Below are 22,623 nucleotides of genomic sequence, written 5' to 3'. Positions count from 1 at the left end.
CATTAGGCTTTCAAAGATTTGAGTCCTGGCTAACTTTCTCCTACGCTAAAATCTATGTTATACTAGCATTCATAAATTTGGTAAACTATTAAGTTTACTGACAAGGGATGATATGAAGAAATAATGGGTTTGCTGACTTAGAATGCACTTGTATACACAAAAAAGTTTGAAAATATGAGTAGTGATGATATAAGTGCATTGTACATGTTTTGTATTTCTTTAAATTCTATAAAACATCAGCAATTTTCAGAAACGCCATTCATTTAATAACATTTTCAGAAAAAGTATATTAAATATAGGTAGTAATTATAAGACATAACTAGATTAGAAAACTGTTACTTGGAGAGAAACTTTCGTAACAGAATGATATTTGAAAGCATTGGTCTCCAAACTTTTTTTTTTTTCCAAACTTTTTTAATCATACTTTCTGATAACCATTTTTGATAATGCATTCCTGATATAAATGCAGTTATTTAATTTTAAATTATATACATATACTGTTATGCCTTATGTTGATCATAAAACATACATAGCAATGGAAAATTAAAAAGGATGCTATTTTAAAAACAAGATTTAACTTTATTTTTTTTAACATTAAAAAATTATTTTAATTCCAGTGTAGTTAACATACAGCATTGTATTAGTTTCAGGTCAATCATTAAGACCTTTTTGTTGTTTTTATTTATTTATTTATTTATTTATTTATTTATTTATTTATTTATTTATTTATTTAATTTTATTGTGTTATGTTAGTCACCATACAATACATCATTAGTTTTGATGTGGTGATCCACGATCCATTGTTTTCGTATAACACCCAGTGCTCCATGCAGTACGTGCCCTCCTTAATACCCATCACCTGGCTAACCAATCCCCCTCCCCCCTCCCCTCTAAAACCCTGTTTGTTTCTCAGGTCCATAGTCTCTCATGATTCTTCTCTCCCTCCAATTCCCCCGCCGTCATTTTTCCCACCTTCTCCTAGTGTCCTCCATGCTATTTCTTATGTTCCACAAATAAGTGAAACCCTATGATAATTGACTTCTCTGCTTGACTTATTTCATTTAGCATAATCTCCTCCAGTCCCATCCATGTTGATGTAAAAGTTGGGTATTCATCCTTTCTCATGGCTGAGTAATATTCCATTGTATATATGGACCACATGTTCTTTATCCATTCATCTGTTGAAGGGCATCTCGGCTCTTGCCACAGTTTGGCTATTGCGGACATTGCTGCTATGAACATTGGGGTGCATATGGCCCTTCTTTTCACTACATCTGTGTCTTTGGGGTAAATACCCAGGAGTGTAATTGCTGGGTCATAGGGTGGCTCTATTCTTAAATTTCTGAGGAACCTCCACACTGTTTCCCAAAGTGGCTGTACCAACTTGCATTCTGACCAACAGTATAAGAGGGTTCCCCTTTCTCCACAACCTCTCCAACATTTGTTGTTTCTTTCCCTGTCCATTTTTGCCATTCTAACTGGTGTAAGGTGATATCTCAGTGTGGTTTTGATTTGGATTTCCCTGATGGCTAATGATGATGAACATTTTTTCATGTGTCTGTTAGCCATTTGTATGTCTTCTTCAGAGAAGTGTCTTTTCATATCTTCTGCCCACTTTCTGACTTGATTATTTGTTTTTTGGGTGTTGAGTTTGAGAAGGTCTTTATAGATCTTGAATACCAGCCCTTTATCTGTAGTGTCATTTGCAAATATCCTCTCCCATTCTGTGGGTTGCCTCTTTGTTTTGTTGACTGTTTCCTTTGCTGTGCAGAAGCTTTTTATCTTGATGAAGTCCCAAAAGTTCATTTTTGCTTTTGTTTCACTAGCTTTTGGAGATGTATCTTGAAAGAAGTTGCTGTGGGCGATGTCAAAGAGGTTACTGCCTATGTTCTCCTCTAGGATTTTGATGGATTCCTGTCTCACATTAAGGTCTTTCATCCACTTTGAGTTTATCTTTGTGAATGGTGTTAGGGAATGGTCGAGTTTCATTCTTCTGCATGTGGCTGTCCAGTTTTCCCAGCACCATTTATTGAAGAGACTGTCTTTTTTCCATTGCATGTTTTTTCCTGCTTTGTCAAAGATTATTTGGCCATAGAGTTGAGGGTCCATATCTGGGTCCTCTATTCTGTTCCATTGGTCTGTATGTCTGTTTTTGTGCCAGTACCATGCTGTCTTGGTGATCACAGCTTTGTAATATAGCTTGAAATCACGCAACATGATGACCCCAGCTTTGTTTTTCTTTTTCAACATTTCCTTGGCAATTCGGGGTCTTTTCTGATGGCATACAAATTTTAGGATTGTTTGTTCCAGCACTTTGAAAAATGTCATTGGAATTTTGATCGGGATGGCATTGAAGGTATAGATTGCTCTGGGTAGCATAGACATTTTAACAATGTTTATTCTTCCAAACCCTGAGCATGGAATATTTTTCCATCTTTTTGTGTCTTCTTCAATTACTTTCATGAGTGTTTTGTAGTTCCTAGAGTATAGACCCTTTACCTCTTTGGTTAGGTTTATTCTGAGGTGTCTTATGGTTTTTGGTGCTATTGTAAATGGAATCGTTTCTCTAATTTCTCTTTCTACAGTTGCATTGTTAGTGTATAAGAAAGCAACTGATTTCTGTGCATTGATTTTGTATCCTGCCACATTACTGAATTGCTGTATGAGTTCTAGTAATTTGGAGGTGGAGTCTTTTGGGTTTTCCACATAAAGTATCATGTCGTCTGCGAAAAGAGAGAGTTTGACTTCTTCTTTGCCAATTTGAATACGTTTTATTTCTTTTTGTTGTCTGATTGCTGTTGCTAGGACTTCTGGTACTATGTTGAACAATAGTGGCGAGAGTGGGCACCCTTGACGTGTTCCTGATCTTAAGGGAAAGGCTCTCAGCTTTTCCCCATTGATGATATTTGCAGTGGGTTTTTCATAGATGGATTTTATGAGCTTGAGGAATGTTCCCTCTATCCCTATACTCTGGAGAGTTTTAATCATGAAAGGATGTTGTATTTTGTCAAATGCTTTTTCTGCATCAATTGAGAGGACCATATGGTTCTTCTCCCTCCTCTTATTAATGTGTTTTATCACAGTGATTGATTTGCGAATGTTGCACCACGCTTGCATCCTGGGGATAAATCCCACTTGGTCGTGGTGGATGATCCTTTTAATGTATTGTTGGATCCTATTAGCTAGGATTTTGTTGAGGATTTTGGAATCCGTATTCATCAGGGATATAGGTCTGAAATTCTCCTTTTTGATGGGGTCTTTGCCTGGTTTGGGGATTAAGGTAATGCTGGCCTCATAGAATGAGTTTGGAAGTTTTCCTTCTGTTTCTACTTTTTGAAACAGCTTCAGTAGAATAGGTATTATTTCTTCTTTGAATGTTTGGTAGAATTCCCCAGGGAATCCATCAGGCCCTGGACTCTTGTTTTTTGGGAGGTTTTTGATCACTGCTTCAATCTCGTTACTGGTTATTGGCTTATTCAGGTTGTCCATTTCTTCCTGTTTCAGTCTTGGCAGCTTATAGGTTTCCAGGAAGGCCTTCATTTCATCCAGATTGCTCAGTTTATTGGCATATAGTTGTTGATAATAATTTCTAATAATTGTTTCTATTTCCTTGGTGTTAGTCATGATCTCTCCCCTTTCATTCATATGCTATTAATTTGGGTCCTTTCTCTTTTCTTTTGGATAAGTCTGGCCAGTGGTTTATCGATCTTATTAATTCTTTCAAAGAACCAATTTCTAGTTTCGTTGATCTGATCTGTGTTTCTGGTTTCTAATTCATTGATTTCTGCTCTAATTTTAATTATTTCTTTTCTAGTGCGTGGCTTAGGCGTCATTTGTTGCCTTTTCTCTAGTTCTTTTTTTTTTTTTTTAAAGATTTTATTTATTTATTTCAGAGAGAGAATGAGAGAGAGCACATGAGACGGGGGAGGGGCAGAGGGAGAAGCAGACTCCCTGCCGAGCAGGGAGCCCGATGTGGGACTCGATCCTGGGACTCCAGGATCATGACCTGAGCCGAAGGCAGTCGCTTAACCAACTGAGCCACCCAGGTGCCCTCTAGTTCTTTAACATGTAGAGTTAGTTGGTGAATTTGGGATTTTTCTATTTTTTTGAGTGAGGCTTGGATGGCTATGTATTTCCCCCTTAGGACCGCCTTTGCAGTATCCCATAGGTTTTGGATCGATGTGTTTTCGTTCTCATTGATTTCCATGAATTGTTTAAGTTCTTCTTTGATTTCCTGGTTGACCCAAACATTCTTGAGCAGAGTGGTCTTGAGCTTCCAAGTGTTTGAATTTCTGCCAGTTTTTTTCTTGTGATTGACTTCCAGTTTTAAAGCATTGTGGTCTGAGAATATGCAGGGAATAATCTCAGTCTTTTGGTGTATGTTGAGACCTGATTTGTGACCCAGTATGTGGTCTATTCTGGAGAAAGTTCCATGTGTGCTCCAGAAGAATGAGTATTCTGTTGTTTTAGGGTGGAATGTTCTATAAATATCTATGAGGTCCATCTGGTCCAGTGTATCATTCAAAGCTCTTGTTTCCTTGTTCATTTTCTGCTTAGATGATCTGTCATTGCTGAGAGTGGAGTATTGAGGTCTCCTACAATTAACGTATTGTTATCAATAGACTCTTTATGTTGGTTAACAGTTGGCTTATGTAGATGGCTGCTCCCATGTTGGGGGCATAGATATTTACAATTGTTAGATCTTCTTGTTGGATAGACCCTTTAAGAATGATATAGTGTCCTTCTGTGTCTCTAATTACAGACTTTAGTTTAAAATCTAATTTGTCTGATATAAGAATTGCTACCCCAGCTTTCTTTTGAGGTCCGCTGGCATGGAAGATGGATCTCCATCCCTTCACTTTCAGTCTGGATGTATCTTTAGGTTCAAAATGAGTCTTTGTAGACAGCATATGGATGAATCCTGTCTTTTTATCCAATCTGCAACGTTGTGCCGTTTTATGGGAGCGTTTAGGCCGTTCACGTTGAGAGTGATTATTGAAAGATATGAATTAATTGTCATCATGTTGCCTGTGAAGACGTTGTTTTTATAGATTGTCCCTGTAAATTTCTGTTGTAGATCACTCTTGGGGTCTTTCTCCTTTTATAGAACCCCCCTTAATATTTCTTGCAGGGCCGGCTTAGTGGTCACATATTCTTTTAGTTTCTGCCGGTCGTGGAAGCTCTGCATCTCTCCATCCATTCTAAATGAAAGCCTTGCCGGATAAAGTATTCTTGGCTGCATGTTCTTCTCATTTAGTATCCTGAATATGTCTTGCCAGGCCTTTCTGGCTTGCCAGGTCTCTGTGGATAGGTCTGACGTTATTCTCATGTTCCTCCCTCTTTACGTAAGGAATCTCTTCCCCCTAACTGCCCTTAAGATGGTTTCCTTGGTCTAAGATGTGCAAGTTTTACTATTACATGCCAGGGTGTTGGCCTGTTTTCCTTGATCTTGGGAGGGGTCCTCTCTGCCTCTAGGACTCGAATGTTTGTTTCATTCCCCAGATTAGGGAAGTTCTCAGCTACGATTTGCTCAAATATGTCTTCTAGTCCTCTCTCTCTCTCCACTCCCTCTGGGATTCCAATTATTCTGACGTTGGAACGCTTCATGGTGTCACTTATTTCTCTGATTCTATTTTCATGGATTCAAAGTTGTTTTTCCCTCTTCTTTTCCCTTTTTTATCTATTGTATTGTCTTTCAGGTCGCTTATTCCTTCTTCTGCCTCACTTACCCTTGCTATTAGATTATCTAGATTAGATTGGATCTCATTGATAGCATTTTTAAGTTCTGCCAATTCACCTTTCATTTCTGCCCTTAGAGACTCTATGTTGCCATTAATTGACTTCTCCATTCTAGCCATTGTCTTCACAATTGCTAGCCTGAATTCCATCACCAACATCTTGGTTATATCTGCATCCATTTGTATCTGCAGCATAAGTCATAATCTCTGAGTCTTTTCTGCTTTGGGGGCTCCTCATCCTAGTCATTTTGTTGATGGGTGTTTGAGGGAATGTATAGAGTCCAAATTATTGACCAGAACCCAAGCAAGATGCACCTGTTTTCTTGGGACCTTAGGGTTGCTGGCTCTTGTTTTCCCAGCCTGTCTTCTGGGGGAGGAGCCTTCCGCGCTTTACTCAGGCAACCTTGTTTGGGCAGGTTGCCCTGCCCCCCTGTGGCGGGAGATGGGCTCAGCAGAAATCAGTTTTGGGGGCTTTTGTTCTCTGGCGGCTTTCCCTGGCGGCTTTCTGCGTCTCTTCCACGAGTCAGATCAGAAGAGACCGTTTCCAACCCTCTGTCTCAGAGCAGAGAGATTGCAGTCTCTTCTTCAGTGAGCTTTCCAGGCCACACTGTGTCCGTTTCTGTCTGTGCTGCTATAAACTGCAGTGGCCTGGGTTATGCGCCCCTCTGCAGTGCCCCCAGTCCTGCCTCCAGGTTGGGGCACGTCTCTGCCCTTTGTGCTTCTAAAACCTCCAGCAGCTCCCAGTTCGCATGCTAGACCCTGCCGCTCGGGTTTCTGCCCCGGGGGCTGCCCTAAATTCCTTTCCATCCCGCTACCGGTCTGTGAGTCTGTGCCCCGTCCCCAGCGTGTGAGGCTGTCGCTCACCGGGGGTGTAGGATCTCCATGGCCAGGCACTGGCCCGCTGCCGTTTATCCTCCAATATCTGCCCGCGGAATCATGCCTCCCCACTTTATATCTCGAAACCAACCGCCTGCGATATTCTGTTTGTAGAGATCCAGATCTTCTTACATCTCTGGCTGGTTTCGTGGGTGCTCATATCTCTGGTAGATATCCAGCTCAATTCCAGGGACCAGTTGAAATAGGGTCCCCTACTCCTCCGCCATCTTCACCCCTCTCAATATTTAACTTTATTAATGGTATTAAAATTCTTTCTAGTCAGAGCAATATGATTAAGTATTCGTCAGTATTTTTTTAATCATAGTTTAGCACTTGTGATGTTTTGAGGTTTTGGTTCTTTGTTCTGGTCAATTCAGTACTTCATCTTTAGAACAATGGAGAGTCATTGGAGAGTTTGTTGGCAAGGAGTGGAGGGGAGGTAGCATGTATTAACCAGACCTACATTTCATATAATTTATTGTTGTTGCTATGTGGAGAATGGGTTGGAGTGTTTTGGATAGATGTGCAGAAACCTTTTAGGAAGTTCTTTGAGTGGTACATGTATTAAATGTTTGGGAGCTTAAAATAGACAAGCAGAAAGACTTGAAATCGGTTTAGTAGTTGAGATCAAGAGGACTTGATAGTGGAATGGATGAAAGGGATGGGATTGGGTGCTGTGGGGTAAAGAAGTCGTAAGGATTCATTTTACGCTTTTAACTTGTGTAACTGTAAGGATGGCAGTGCTATTAATGGAAATAGAGAATTCTTAGAAAAGGGTGAAGAGGGTGGAAAACCAAGAGGTGGTTTTGGACTTGTAGACTTGTGAGAGGTCTTGAAACCTCCCAAGTGGGCAATTAGATATATGGAGCACAGAGCAGAGTTCTGGGAAGGATGTATAAAATTAAAATTAAGAGGTTTTTTTTTTGTTTTTTGGTTTTTTTTAGCATATGCTTGCTAATGGATGCTGAGAGTCTAGATGTGAACAGCTAAGGAGAGGATATGAAGTGAAAGTGGGAGAAAGCCTAGGATTAAGCCTTAAGGAACTCCAGCATTTGATAGTCAAAGTGAACCTGAAATGGAGACAGGCAGGTAGCTCCAGAGTGGTAGGACACATACCCAAAAAGTGATGTATCAAGGGTATCAAAGGAAAAGTGTGTGTAAAGAAGGATAAGGAGTATTTACAAATGTCAAATGATCAGGGAAGATGGGGCCAAAATAAAATTCATTTTCTTTATCTTAACCAAATCTATGAATGAGTATCCTTCAAACAGAATGGATAATAACAGATGAAAATAGATCTGCTATTGAAACAGTTTGCATAAGTATATCTTATTTTTACTTTGTTTTCCATGTTCTACACCATTTTTTCTTATTGTCACCTTCTTAAAAAGTATAATTTGAATTGAACTCAGCACTCTAAATATGGTTTAGTCAATGTAGTATTCTTTGAGATGCTAAGTGGAATTTTTTTTTAAGTAATCTCTACGCCCACTATGGGGTTCAAACTTAGGACCCTGAGATCAAGGGTCACATGCTCTACCGAATGAGCCCAGCTGGGAGCCCCACTAAATGGGATTTTTGACATACTACTGTTAATACATTAAAATTTTTCCTAGCCTTCACTGCATTTTTAATTCATATTGACCTTGCAAGTAACCAACCCCCATCCTTTCAGGAATTTGCTTAGGAATTTATTTGTGGGTCCAGGTTTCCCCATCTTGTAGAAATCCACATGAGGTTTTTTTAACCTAATTGTGAGATTTCATATTTGTCTCTATTACTTCTCCTTAGGACTGGCCAGACCAGACCTATCAGACTATTTGGAAAATTTAAAATCTTGATTCTACCATGCAACTAATTAACACTTTAACAAATTTGATTTTTAATATATCTTCTAGTTTATATATCATTGATAAAATTTTAGTAAGACAGAGTCAAGACCACTCCTTGAAGGACAACCTTAGTAGTTTAACTCAGTATTGAGATTAATCCCATAATGAACCTAACCATATTGTCATCCCAAAGGATGCCTTGCTCCCATGAAGATATTGTGCCTCCTGTACTTCACTGCATCATTGTTCAAAATTCCCATTGACTATTTGATATGTAGAAGGGTTGGTCTCTCTTTGAAAAGAGGTCTTTGGAACTCTAGATAGACTTTTGATGAATTCTTTAATATTGACTAGAGGGAAGCAGAATGGAACAAGGGGCGCTTGGGTGATTCAGTGGGGTCAGCATCTGCGTTCAGCTCAGGTCATGATCCTCAGAGTCCTGGGATGGAGCCCCGTGTCCTGTGTCCGGCTCTCTGCTCAGCAGGGAGCTCCTTGCCCCGCTCCCTCTGCCCCTCTTTCTCTGCCCCCTCCCCCGCTCATGCTCTGTCTCAAATAAATAAATAAAATCTTAAAAAAAAAACAGAATGGAACTGACAAACTTTTATAAATGTTGAAACTTTAAACTTTAAACTTTTAAGATTTTTTTTTAAAGATTTTATTTATTTATTTGAGAGAGAGAATGAGATAGAGAGAGAGAGCATGAGACGGGGGAGGGTCAGAGGGAGAAGCAGACTCCCTGCTGAGCAAGGAGCCCGATGCAGGACTCGATCCTGGGACTCCAGGATCATGACCTGAGCCGAAGGCAGTCGCTTAACCAACTGAGCCACCCAGTCGCCCTAAACTTTAAGATTTAAAGCCCCAGTTAGTGATTAAATACTTTAATTGTTCATTTTTTGACTAACCTGAGAAGCAGAGTTTGGATAGGACCTTAACATGACCAAAGTTGTGTTTTACTTGGAAGTAATATTTTTTTTCTCTAAATCTTTGAGTAAACTGATAAGCCAAGGGTATCTTCCATATTTATTCTGTGGTTTCATAAACACTCAGCATATCTGCATACACCAGTTTGAGAACAAATTTATAGTTCTAATTTAGGTTCATTTCCTCTCTCTCTCTCTCTCTCTCTCACCATTTTCATGGGATTTATAGTATATTATTCAAAGGTTTACTGTATTTTGTTTTTGTGATGATGTGATATTTGTGATTCACTTGATACTGTGTTGGGAATGTAGCATCCACTATAGCATTGTACCAATTGGAATAAAAATTGAGAATTAATCCCATAATGAACCTAACCATATTGTCATCCCAAAGGATGCCCTTGAAAGGATGCCTTCCAAATCAATTGGAAAAAAAATAATAAAAAAGATATAATTCAGAATATGGGGTAAAGTGGGGATTACCTTTCCTGAGAGATTTACAAACTACATTTATCTGTTAGAAATGTTATAAGAGGGGAGCCTGGGTGACTCAGTCATTAAGCATCTGCCTTCGACTCAGGTCGTGATCCTGGGGTCCTGGGATCGAGTCCCACATCGGGCTCCCTGCTCGGCGGGGAGCCTGCTTCTCCCTCTCCCACCCCCCCGCTTGTGTTCCCTCTCTTGCTGTGTCTCTCTCTCTCTGTCAAATAAATAAATAAATAAATAAATAAATAAATAAATAAATAAATAAATAAATCTTTAAAAAAAAAGTGTTATAAGAAACAAGGAAGTAATGCTGTTTTAAAGTTAGTCTGTACATGTTCTGAAATATTTTTTTTTGACATCTTAGGAATGTAGTCTGTTGGTTCATTATTTTGACTCTTTCCACTCATTATTTCAATTTAATGAACTATTTCAATTTAATAATTTAATGATAAAGGATTTATAGTAACAGTAAGAATTCTAAGAACCTTTGTCTTTTGAGAGTCCCTTAATAATATATTGATCATAATAATGGTTTTAACAACCTCTACCAGGGAAAGGATGTTACCTGTCTATTCCTCTTATGTCTCCTTTAAATCTCATATCTTTAATTTATAGCCAGGATAGTGAAATTTACCTTTTTCTCTCTCTTCTTCCCTCCCCCTCCCTCTCTCTCTCTCTTTCTTTCTTTCTTTCTTTCTTTCTTTCTTTCTTTCTTTCTTTCTTTCTCTCTCTCTCTCTCTCTCTCTCTCTCTCTCTCTCTCTCTCTCTTTCTTTCTTTCTTTCTTTCTTTCTTTCTTTCTAACTTTGTGGTTGATGTCTGTTTCTCTACCTACAGCTAACTTTTCCCTCTTTGTTTTTCAACTTGATAGCTTCTGGAACTTGTGTCAGTGCATAGAGCAGTGATGCAGACAGCTGTATCTTCACAAATAGTCAGACTCATTGCCACATTAGTTTGTAGTGCAAATCTTGAATGAGAACTGCACCTGCTCTCAATGTGGATGAAAATGGCAAATGTTATGGAAAGCATAATTTTGGGATTACTTTAAAACTGATGACAGCTGATCTCAGAATTCTACTGGGGATTCTTCATCTTAGAAGTCATGGAAGTCCTACTATTCAGAGCAAAACAGCCTGCTGGTCTCTTTTGCTAGGTCTTAGGTGTGTTATTTTTAAGAAATAATAGGCTAAAAAAAAAAGAAAAAAGAAAGGAAGAAAGAGAAAGAAAGGGCTCTTTGTTCTGCAATCCTCCTCCTGAGGTGTTACATTAGAAGTTGTCTTCCAGATATACTGGTGTTTTCCTTAAAATTATGTTGGACTAAAAATTTGTGAACCTCTAATTTATCATATGTGAACATTGTATTTCAGATTAGGTAAACTTGAAGTAGCTAAGAATATGTGTAAGGGTAACTCTGCCATGATAAATTATTTTCTTATGGAAGAAATGGTCTCAATTTAACAGTTAACACATTCCCTGAGAGTTGATAGAATATGAAAAACTTTTTTTTGCCATATGTAGAGAGCATTTTTTACTGTAATTTGTTTGGATTTTGGGGGTATCATTTTTTGAATTTGCTGGGTTTATTTTTATTTTTTTTATTTTTAAAGATTTTATTTATTTGACAGAGACACAGCGAGAGAGGGAACACAAGCAGGGGGAGTGGGAGAGGGAGAAGCAGGCTTCCCATGGAGCAGGGAGCCCGATGCAGGGCTTGATCCGGCATCAGGACCTGAGCCGAAGGCAGTCGCTTAACGACTGAGCCACCCAGGTGCCCTGAATTTGCTGGTTTTAAAATATCACTCTTAACCTTAAGCACAGGGATTACATTGAACCAATAGCAATTCAAAACATTCACTTAAAATTTTTACCAGGAAACGTGTATTCAATCTGTATCTTTCAACTGTAAGTAATTTTTCTGTTACTTTTAGTATTTTAGTTTAAGTCATTTTGGTTTATAATTAAAAAAATAGCTTCATTGATACATAATTCACATACTATACAGTTCATCCATTTAAAGTGTATAAATCACTGGTTTTTAGTATATTCATAGATCTGTGTAGCCATCACCACAGTCATTTTAGAGCATTTTCTTTACCTCAAAAAGAAATCCTAAACGTCTAGCTTCTGTCCTCCTATTCCCTCCCTGACCCCCTTCCCAGGCCTAAACAACCACAAATCTACTTTCTGTCTCTAGAATTTCTCCATTCCTGGACATTTCTTACAAATGGAATCTTATAATATGTGGTCTTTTGTGACTGGCTTCTTTCACTGAGCAAAATGTGTTTAAGGTTTATCCATGTTGTACACTACTACGTTCCTTTTTATGGCTTAGTAATATCTATTGTATGGATATATACCACATTTTGTTTATCATGCTTTAGTTGATGGACATTTGGATTGTTTTTACATTTTGGCTATGTAAATATCCATATTTGTATACAAGTTTTTGTTTGGACACATGGTTGTAAATTCTTTGGGGTATATACCTAAGAATGGAATTGCTGGGTCACATTGTAATTCTGTGTTTAACTCACTGAGGAACCAGAAAACTGTTTTCCACAGTGGCTGCACAATTTTGTATTCCCACAACAATGTATTAGAGTTCCAGGTTTCTCCACATCCTTGTCAAGACTTGTTATTTTCCAGTTTTTTTTACCTGGCCTTTCTAGAGGTTCTTGTGGTTTTGATTTGTGTTTCCCTGATAACTAATGATGTTGAGTATCTTTTAACCTGTTTATTGGCCATTTACATATTTTCCTAGGGTAAATCCAGATCTTCTGCTCAGTTTTTAATTGGTGTGTTTTTATTAGTGGTTAAGAGTTCTTTATATGTTCTGGTTGTAGACATTGACAGTACCAGTCTCTTACCAGATACATGATTTGCAAATATTTTCTCCCATTCTGCATTTCCCCCCTATTTTCTTGATGTTATCCCTTGAAGCAGTTTTTTTGTTTTGCTAAAATCCAAATTATCTATGTTTTCTTTTGTTGCTCATGCTTTTGGTGTCATATTTAAGAATCCTTTGCCAAGTCTGAGGACATGAAGATCTCTGTTTTCTTCTAAGAATTTTGTAATGTTTAGCTCTTACATTTAGATCACTGATCCATTTTGAGTTAACTTTTGTGTATGGTATCGGGTCTAACTTCATGCTATTGCATATGACTAGCCAGTTCTCCCAGCATCATTTATTGAAAAGACTGGTCGTTCCTCACTGAATGGTTTTGTCATGCTTTTTGAAAACTTGTTTATTAGCTTGAATAGTATTTTAGTGGAGTCTTTAGTATTTTCTATATAGACCATCTCTGAACAGAAATAGTTTTACTTTTTCCTTTTTAATCTGAATGCCTTTTATTTCTTTTTCTTGCCTAGTTGCCCTGGTTTGAACCTCCAATGCAGTGTTCAGTAGAAGTTATAAGTACAGACCTTCTTGTCTCATTTCTGTTCTTAGTGGTAAGGGTCCACTATTTCACCATTAAGTATGATGTTAACTAAGGGTTTTTCATAAATGCCTTTTATCAAGTGGTGGAAGTACCTGTCTAGTCCTAGTTTGTTGAGTGGTTTTATCTGAAAGGCTGTTAGATTTTGTCAAATGTTTTTTCTGCATCTGTTGAGCTGATCATGTGGTTTTTGTTTTTTATTTTGTTGATATAATGTAATACATCAATTGATTTTCTTATGTTGAACCAGCCTTATATTCCTGACATAAATCTCACTTTGTCATGGTGTGTAATTCCTTTTATATATTGCTGGATATGGTTTACTAGTATTTTATTGAGGATTTTTGTGTCTCTATTCCTAAGAGATATTGGTCTGTTTTCTTATGATGTATTTGTCTGGCTTCGGGGTCAAAGTAAGACCTTGTAAATGTTCTCTCTTCTGTTTTCTGGAAGAGTTTGTGGAGAATTGGCGTTAAATCTTTTGAATGAACTCACCAGTGTAGTCATCTGAGCCTGCACTTTTCTTTGTGGGTAGTTTTGATTACTAATTCAATATATCACTTGTTATAGGTCTATTCAGACTGTCTGCTATTTGCAAGTTTGTGTCTTTCTAGGAATTTATTTCATCTAATCTACCACTGCCTGGGTTTATTATTCTTATTTGCTTGTTTATTTGCTTAGCGATTAGCTGGATTATTTTAGTGCAGACAATTCCTCTCACCCATACCCCACAGTGTTTAGCTTCTGGTATTATTTCTCAAGGAGGCATACTTTTGGGTATATCCACAGTCACCCTGGGATGAAAGTAGTTTTGGCAGGACCCTCTGCTTTTCTTTCCCTGACCACACCCAGGTATTAAATTTACCTATTACCAGATAATTGCTCTGTTGTTTGTAGAAATGTCCTGGAGCATAAATTGGTCCATAAATGAATCCAATAAATTTGGGGCCCCTTTGAAGGAATAATGCCAGAGGTCAGTGTTGGTATTTATTCCCACCCAAGAGGATTCCTCCTCTTTGTTGCTCCTTAGTTCTCTTTTGTACCCCAGTAGTTGAATTTGTGAATCTGTAGTTATGGTTAGCCACAATCTGTGCTGTTTTTGCGATGGCCCTAAAGCTTCAACTTCCTTGCCAAACTGCAGATGAGGACATACCTTTGGAAGAAATTGGGACCTTTTTATTTTATAGCCTAAAATCTTTGATGTAAACTCTGGAGCTAGGAGTGGGGAAAATGGAAAACTTATCTCTGAGTGACACCCTGCTTTAGGAGCTGAGTACTTGATGGAAAGGGGGTAGACAGTAGCCTAAATTCTTGGCTTGCCTCTCCTGGTGTGGAATTAGTGCCTTATGAGCCACGGTGAGAGTGATTGGGTTCTGTGATGTTTAGCCCAAAAGTCAAGGTGTTCCAGGACTAGGGGCTGTGGCCTTGTATGTAGATAATGTCCACAAAATAAACAGCAAAAATAAAATATTTATTAAATATTAACATTTCATATATACTTATCATAAATTCCTACTTTAATTATGATTTTATTTGTGTGGAATCTCTGAGAACAGTTAGAATTTGGCTAATATAAAATCTTCACATGTAAAATTAGATATAACATTTCTGGAGAGGAAAAAAATATATCCTCGAACCACATCTGAAGAAATCTAAAGGCTTTCTGGAGCAGTTATTTCATACAGTGATATGATTGAAAGTCTTTCTAAATCACTAGTTCTCTGACTCTGGAATCAGCTTAATCTTTCACAATTACTCTGCGTAAAATACACAGGGACACTTTTATAAAAAGTTAAATAAAGCACGTGTGGAACTGTGTTTTATATTTCAGATTTATTAAGCATTAAAATAAAATAAGTTTAATAAAAATAATAAAATTAATTATTAAGCATTAGAAATTTGCATGTCATGAATCATAAAACATTTTAATGGTTCTTTATCTCTACAATGATAGCTGTTATGTGTAGTAAGTTGTAAGAAAAATGGTACTCTGGACTCTATTTGTGAAAACCAGAACAGTGTATTAAAAAGCAAATTAATTTTGGAATTTCCTTAGGTTATACCAAGAAAATCCAAGTATAAGAATTTGTTATTCTGTGATTTAGCTTTATATATAAATCATAATTATTTTGAAAAGTTGAATCATGTGCTTTTAATAATTGCAGATTGACTTTGTGAAGCTGAAAGATATGTAACAATATGAAGAGTTATTTTTCTTTCCTAAGTTACTATTTTTTTAAAAATACTTTTTGGGTACTTCTTTTTGTATTAGTTTAGCTTCATACCTCGGTTGAACAAGGTCTAATAAGTTGAAGATGGTGAATTTGAGGTAACAATTCTTTGATTCTTTTTCTTTTAAGCTATTTGAACTGCTGGGACCTGATGGACTTGAACTTATTGAGAAACTCCTTCAGAACAGAATTACAATTGTGGATAGATTTCTTAATTCTTCAAATGATCATAAGTTGCAGGCTCTTCAAGGTAAGAAAGTATTCAGTGGTAATTCTAATTTAATGGAAAGATTCATTGGTTAGCAAATCTTTTTAATATTATTATTTTAATATCCTTTGGCCTATTATATAATTTAGTGATACCACTTTTTAAATTAGGTTTTAGATATGGCAGATTATGAAACAAATATCAATGCCTTAAATAGGGTATTATGGTAGAGATTCTCTTTATGTTTAAGTATGGCATTTTTTTCTTGCTGGAGATTTGAATAGACAATTTTTTTTAAAGTAAATACATACAGTATTTACTATGAGCCAAGTAGTGTCATAATTTCTTCCCAACTTTTTTATTTTGAAAACTTTCAAACCTGTAGTAAGCGTATAAGGATAATACAGTGAATACTTGGATACCCTTCATGTGGATTTGCTAGTCATTAACATTTTGCTTTCTTTTTCTCTCTTATTCTTTCTCTCATTATTATTCTCTTTACATATGCACTCACACACATATACATAAACAAATACCAACTGTTAAAGTTTTTGCTGAATAGTTGCCTGATTGAGGCTTAGATGAATTAGAAAACTAATTTTCCCATCTTGATGCTTCACCTAATTCCTTCCTTGTTCTGTGTTGGATCTTGGAGTTTGATAAAATAACTTGCACTGTGCTCCTTCAGAGTATGGACCAAATCTCAGTCTTCATTGTCTTCCTAGTTTAGCAGCAGTGCCTGGAACTAGTAGGTCTTCAGTACCATAAATGTGTTTTGATTTGGGTTGCTTTCAGCAACACTCCAGTCAGTTCCTTTAGGGCTGCAGTGAGCCAAGATACTACTACTTGGAAAGATTTAATTAAACATAGAAGGTAATCCTGTTGGAAGAAAAATTTTCCTTAATACTGGGTTGACCAAACCACGTGTTTAAATTGGACCTTGTAAACATTGAGATTTCATCTTCCTTTTTTTTTTTTTTTTTTAACTCTATTTCCATGAAAAGGTGGATCATACTCTTTATTTGCCTTGGTCATCTTATAAATATATCCTGAGCTAATGTTAATAAGTTTTATTTTGTGTATAAGTAAGTAGTAACATATATTCAATTTAACACAATAAGATCTGATACATAGGGATAAGTTGGATCTAATATGTAAAAAATATTTTATTACTATGTTAACAGTAAGTGCTAATTAGTATTGATAATTATTATATTTGTTGAAATTATATAAACAAATAATTTCAAAATTATAAAACTGAACTTTTAAGTTCCTGATGTTATATCTAAGAATTTATAACACTAAACTATGTAATCTGTATAAAGAAAATACCTGATGACTTTTCTTAAGCCACTGTGTTAATTTCACTTAGATATTATATTTTTAAAAATCTCTCCTTAAAACATACAATTGAATGTGACAGTTTTTTAAAAACGAATGAATTAGAGCATTGTGCTATCTTGTATTTTGGCAAAGGGAAAAATGATTTTCATAAAGGTTAAATTTATAAAACATGTTTCTTAAATTTGCTTTGTAGACAATTGCAAAAAAATTTTAGGAGAAAATGCTAAACCTAATTATGGTTGTCAAGTTACTATTCAGTCTAAACAAGAAAAGCAATTAATGAAACAGTATCGCCGTGAAGAAAAAAGAATTGCTAGACGAGAAAGAAAGGCAGGAGAAGATGGAGAAGTTGCAGAAGGACTTATGAGCTTTGATCCTAAGGAATTGCGGATACAAAGGTAATAAAAACCAGAGACTGAAAAATGCTTCTGTTGTTATTGCTACCATTATGTATCATCATTTTTTAGTTAAACAGTTTAGATGATTCTTACTTCTAGTCATGTTGTCTTTTAAGAACAGAATTTTGTTTTATGAAAACCTAAGATTCTGGGATAAGAAAGCAGTGATCTTCTTAATTAGAATACTCTTGGTTGCATCTATGTAGGTGAGAGATTTGGATTACAGAGGTAAGCTATTTTTAGGTGATGTGCACACACCAGTAGTTTAAAATTTGTGAAGCCTACACAGATTTATCTTGAGACTTTTGTTTTTTTCCCTCGCTTAATAAGAATACTTTTCTTCATGTTATTTAAAATTAGGAAGGAGGAAAAAGAAATGAAGACATTATGATACTTGTTCTTTTAAATACTGAATCCTGTTCTTAAAAAAGGAATTTATACCTTGTTATATATCTTTGCATTGTGACAAACAAAATTATAAATAAGGAACATTAAAGTTATCAGATGATGTTATCTAAAAGTAGTACCTAAAAAATGTGTTAACTCCTATGTAGTTACACAGAAAATTTCAGGATTGCTAATATCTTTATTTGTGTAATTCAGTTTCTTCTACTTTATAATGGAAGACTAACTGAAATAGTTATAATAGTGATTGTTTTAATATATGCTTTCTTTTGCAAGATAAAAATTTAAGATTTATCCTGTTATTTTTGTATTTACAGAGAGCAGGCCCTTCTGAATGCTAGAAGTGTTCCAATTCTGAGCAGGCAAAGAGATATGGATGTTGAAAAAATACGTTATCCCCATGTTTATGATTCCCAAGCTGAAGCCATGAGAACATCAGCATTCATTGCTGGTGCAAAGGTATGTCACTGGTGTATGACCACTTTGGGATAATATGTCTATTCTGAGGAAATTACACATAGATTTTTCCTGTTTCTTTTGTGACTCTTGTACTAGTTGATACACTATACTAACTTTTATTTAAAAATACTGGGGAAAATGAGATAATGCAGTATATTTAAAGTTCTTGACACATAGCAGGTATTCAAAACATATTTGTTCTTTTCCCTTTTCTTATTTATGGAACTTGTATTTTTGAGTTTTAGCGGTTGCCTTACTTTTTGATCTTTACACTGTACATTGCACATTTTTCCTAGCCACCCAAGTACATTTGTCTTCAGGAGACCATCTAATAAATATATATTTAAAATTCATCAGCATAATAGGTGTTTTATATGAGAGATCTGATATATGAATAATTTGTGTGTACGTAATTTGTTTTTGTTTTATTTAGACTTGTTTTTCTTTAAATTAGCTGTATTTATTTACCAGTGCTACGTCTAAAGCCAGTAGTGTTCTTTCTCTGTCTCTCTAATTAAAGAATCTTTACCAGAACAACTGCTTTTTAATTAATTTTTATTTTTTATGTTGACAGATGATTTTACCAGAAGGAATCCAAAGAGAGAATAACAAGATGTATGAAGAAGTAAAGATTCCCTATAGTGAACCAATGCCAGTTGGCTTTGAGGAAAAACCAGTTTATATCCAAGACTTAGATGAGGTGAGGTGACCATTTTATTTATTTATTTATTTTAAAGATTTATTTATTTTTAGAGAGAGAGAGCAAGAGAGAGCATGCACACGAGGGGGTTGGGGGCAGAAGGAAAGAACTTCAAGCAGACACCCTGCTGAGCATGGAGCCTGAGGCGGGGCTCGATTTCGGGACCCTGAGATCATGAGCTAAGCTGAAATCAAGAGTCAGACGCTTAACCAATTGAGCCACCCAGGTGCCCCAAGATGATCATTTTATTGATATTTTTGGTGCTTGGTATGTTTTATGAATAGATTTATACTAGAAAAATTATATGTATATAATAAAGATTTTATTTATTTATTTGAGAGAGAGAGTGAGAGAGCATAGCAGGCAGAGAGGCAGGTAGAGGAAGAGGGAGAAGCTGGCTCCCCACTGAGCAGGGAGCCCCATGCGGGACTCAGGACCCTGGGATCATGACCTGAGCCGAAGGCAGACGTTTAACTGACTGAGCCACTCACTCAGGTGCCCTTAGAAAAATTATTTTTAGAGGTCAGTAGTTGGCTGATATAGTAGAGAGGATATATGCAGTTATTTACTAAAGAGGTACAGGAGTTTAACTTTTTTTTTTTAAGATTTTATTTGTTTAACTTTAGAGGAGGAGTAGAGTAGAGGAGTAGAGGAGTTTAACTTTTTTTTTTTTAAGATTTTATTTGTTTATTTGAGTGAGAGAGAGAAAAGCGGGAGTAGGGGAGGAGCAGAGGGAGAAGGGACAAGCAGACTCCATGCTAAGCATGGAGCTGGACTAGGGGCTTAATACCACAACCCTGCGATCATGACCTGAGCCAAAACCAAGAGTTGGACACTCAATGGACTAAGCCACTCAGGTGTCCCAGGGGAGTTAAGTTTTAAAAACTTATTCCTTCACACATTAAACATATCTTTGTATATATATTTATATAATTTCATGTTTGTTTTGGTTCCTTCACCTGATATTTGGTTTAACCTAATGGCTTAAAATGTTTTAAAGGATTCATGTATTGAGTTTTAGTAATAATGTAGTTTTAGGAAGGGATTATTTATAATTTTGACTAATGTTTAAATTGTGAGGATTTGAGAAAGTTTAATTTATAAAGCTGTGTAGAAATATAATCTTTTCCTTCAATAAACTTACCAAGTAGTGCCAATCCAGAATATACTGGGGATTCCGTATACTCAGTGTAGTTAAAACAGTACTGTGGTAAACTTCTACGGCCCCTTGAAAGAGTATACAGAAACATAAATTATATCAAATGTTGTACTCTAGTGGTTTTAGAGAACATCAGTATATTGAGGAGAGTGCTAGTCTGATTTGAGTATTTAAAGTTATTTGAATGACTTCTAGTAATAGGGCATTGTTAACTAAAAGGTAATGCAGACTAATGATTAACTTTGAAATCAGTTTTCCGTGGGATCTGATTTATTGGGTTGTCTGTAAATTGAAGGAAAAACTATTCAGATGATCTTTTAAAATGTATTTGGAAACATCTTAATTAGGGTACATATTTGTCAGAATTTAGTTTTGCATATAATTTGCTTAGTCAAATCCTTGAAACATAATTGAGGTCAAATTGAAGTTCTTGGTGATCTACATTGGAGGGAGAGTCAGAATTCATGGTTTTGGAGTGCATGGGGGTGGAGGGAGACGTAGGAAAAGAATTGGTATATTGAAGCAGACTTCTTAAGTCTATAATCAGAGCAAACATGGGGGATGTAGGAAGGCATATCATCTTATCCCTTTTTATAAGAGAGGACAGTTAACCATCCCCATAGTTTTTATCAACCCCTAAATACTCACTGCACCAGATGCATCCATATATACCTAAAATATGCCCTTTATCTGAGGAAATATGGCAAAGATGTAAGATACCTGTAGAATATTCATGTAGACAGTAAGAGTGATAATGTAGAGTATTTCATAAAGACAGTGTTGATAATGAGTAAGAACCTCTGATCAGTATTTCATCAGCCTTAGACTTAGACTTAACACAGTTTCAATCAAACATACATTGTTTAATGGTTGTCAAACAGTTTCAGTCAAATCAGTTGATTGTGGAGGCTTAAAGTATATAATCCAGCACGTTATTTTGGCACTTGTTGGCAAACTAGGTTGTTTATTTTCTGTGTACCACAGGATCTAGTCATCTGGATATTAAACTCACAGATAAGTCAAAGAAATACATAAGCATGTACTAAATTGAAAACAAAATTCTTAAAGTATACATATTACTTGAAATTAACCTTTTCTTCATGATCCCATGGTCCTGGGATGGGGTCCTGCATCAGGGCTCCCTGCTCAGCAGGGAGTCTGCGTCTCCTTCTCCCTCTGCCCCTCCCCTCTGCTCATTCTCCCTCTCTTTCTCTTTCTCTTTCTCTTTCTCTTTCTCTTTCTCTTTCTCTTTCTCTCTCTCAAATAAATAAATACATCTTTAAAAAAATAAAGTTAACCTTTTCTGTCACCAAAATGAAGTTCCTTTATATATAAATATATATATATGTATTTTTATATATATCATATGTAATCATTTAGAAATATCAAATAATGGAGGCAAGCAAAAAGACCAGCATAAAGCAGCATAAAGAATAACCACAGCCAACCAAAATGAACTTCATTCTACACATATGTGTGCATGTGTATTTTGTTTTATAAAATGGCATTATATCACACATTATTTTTTGTGTATTTGTATAAATATCTACATACATCTTTCCATATCAACAGTCATATCTGTAGCATCATCTCTAACCACCATATGGTATTCCATTTTATACCTTTATTACTTTTGAACCAATTTCTTATTTTTAAAGTTTTAAGTTATTTTCTATAGTAAGTTTATATATTGGACTAAAATTGTAATTTTATTTTTTTTTAATTTTTTTTTTAAAGATTTTATTTATTTATTTGAGAGAGAGAGAATGAGAGACAGAGAGCACGAGAGGGAAGAGGGCAGAGGGAGAAACAGACCCCTTGCTGAGCAGAGAGCCCGATGCGGGACTCGATCCCGGGACTCCAGGATCATGACCTGAGCCGAAGGCAGTCGCTTAACCGACTGAGCCACTCAGGCGCCCTAAAATTGTAATTTTATATTAGTGGGTTTCATTCTGTGCATCGGAATATCTGTAGATCTTTTTCAAAATCCAAGTGCCTTCTCCCCTATTAATCTCTTGAGATATGGGTCCAGATACTTATATTTTAAAACTGATTTTTGAAGCACTGTAAGTGATTCTCCCTCTCCCACTCCCCCTGCTTGTGTTCCCTCTCTCGCTCGCTCTCTCTGTTAAATAAATAAATCTTTTAAAAAAAAAAAAAGTACCTCACTCAGATGACCTCATTTAACCTTGTTACTTCCCTAAAGGCTCTATTTCCAAATACTGTCACATTGGGAGTTAAGGCTTTAATTTATGAATGTTGGGGGAACATAATTCAATCCATAATATAGATAAAGCTGCTCTAGACGTTGGTCTACAGGGTTTTGTGTGAACATAAGTTTTCATTTCTTTGGAGTAAATGCCTGAGTATGCAATTATTAGGTCATATTTTAGCTGCATGTTTAGTTTTTTTAAAAAGTACCACACTGTTTT

General features: G+C 36.2%; 1 protein-coding gene across 1 annotated transcript in view; it reads left to right on the top strand.

The window, feature by feature from the left end:
* The window catches only part of ASCC3 (activating signal cointegrator 1 complex subunit 3), a 357,501-nt gene that overhangs the window by 56,116 nt on the left and 278,762 nt on the right, over positions 1 to 22,623 (top strand). The window contains exons 5-8 of the mRNA XM_064597919.1: positions 15,648 to 15,768; positions 17,264 to 17,468; positions 18,191 to 18,332; positions 18,907 to 19,032. Coding sequence (XP_064453989.1) covers positions 15,648 to 15,768; positions 17,264 to 17,468; positions 18,191 to 18,332; positions 18,907 to 19,032 — 594 coding nt within the window. The remainder of the gene's footprint in view (positions 1 to 15,647; positions 15,769 to 17,263; positions 17,469 to 18,190; positions 18,333 to 18,906; positions 19,033 to 22,623) is intronic.

Source organism: Mirounga angustirostris, unplaced genomic scaffold (assembly GCF_029215605.1).
Source record: "Mirounga angustirostris isolate CCGP_5_RB_7025 unplaced genomic scaffold, mMirAng1.0.hap1 SCAF_8, whole genome shotgun sequence".
Lineage (NCBI taxonomy): Eukaryota > Metazoa > Chordata > Mammalia > Carnivora > Phocidae > Mirounga > Mirounga angustirostris.
This window is presented reverse-complemented; position numbering and strand designations above follow the sequence as displayed.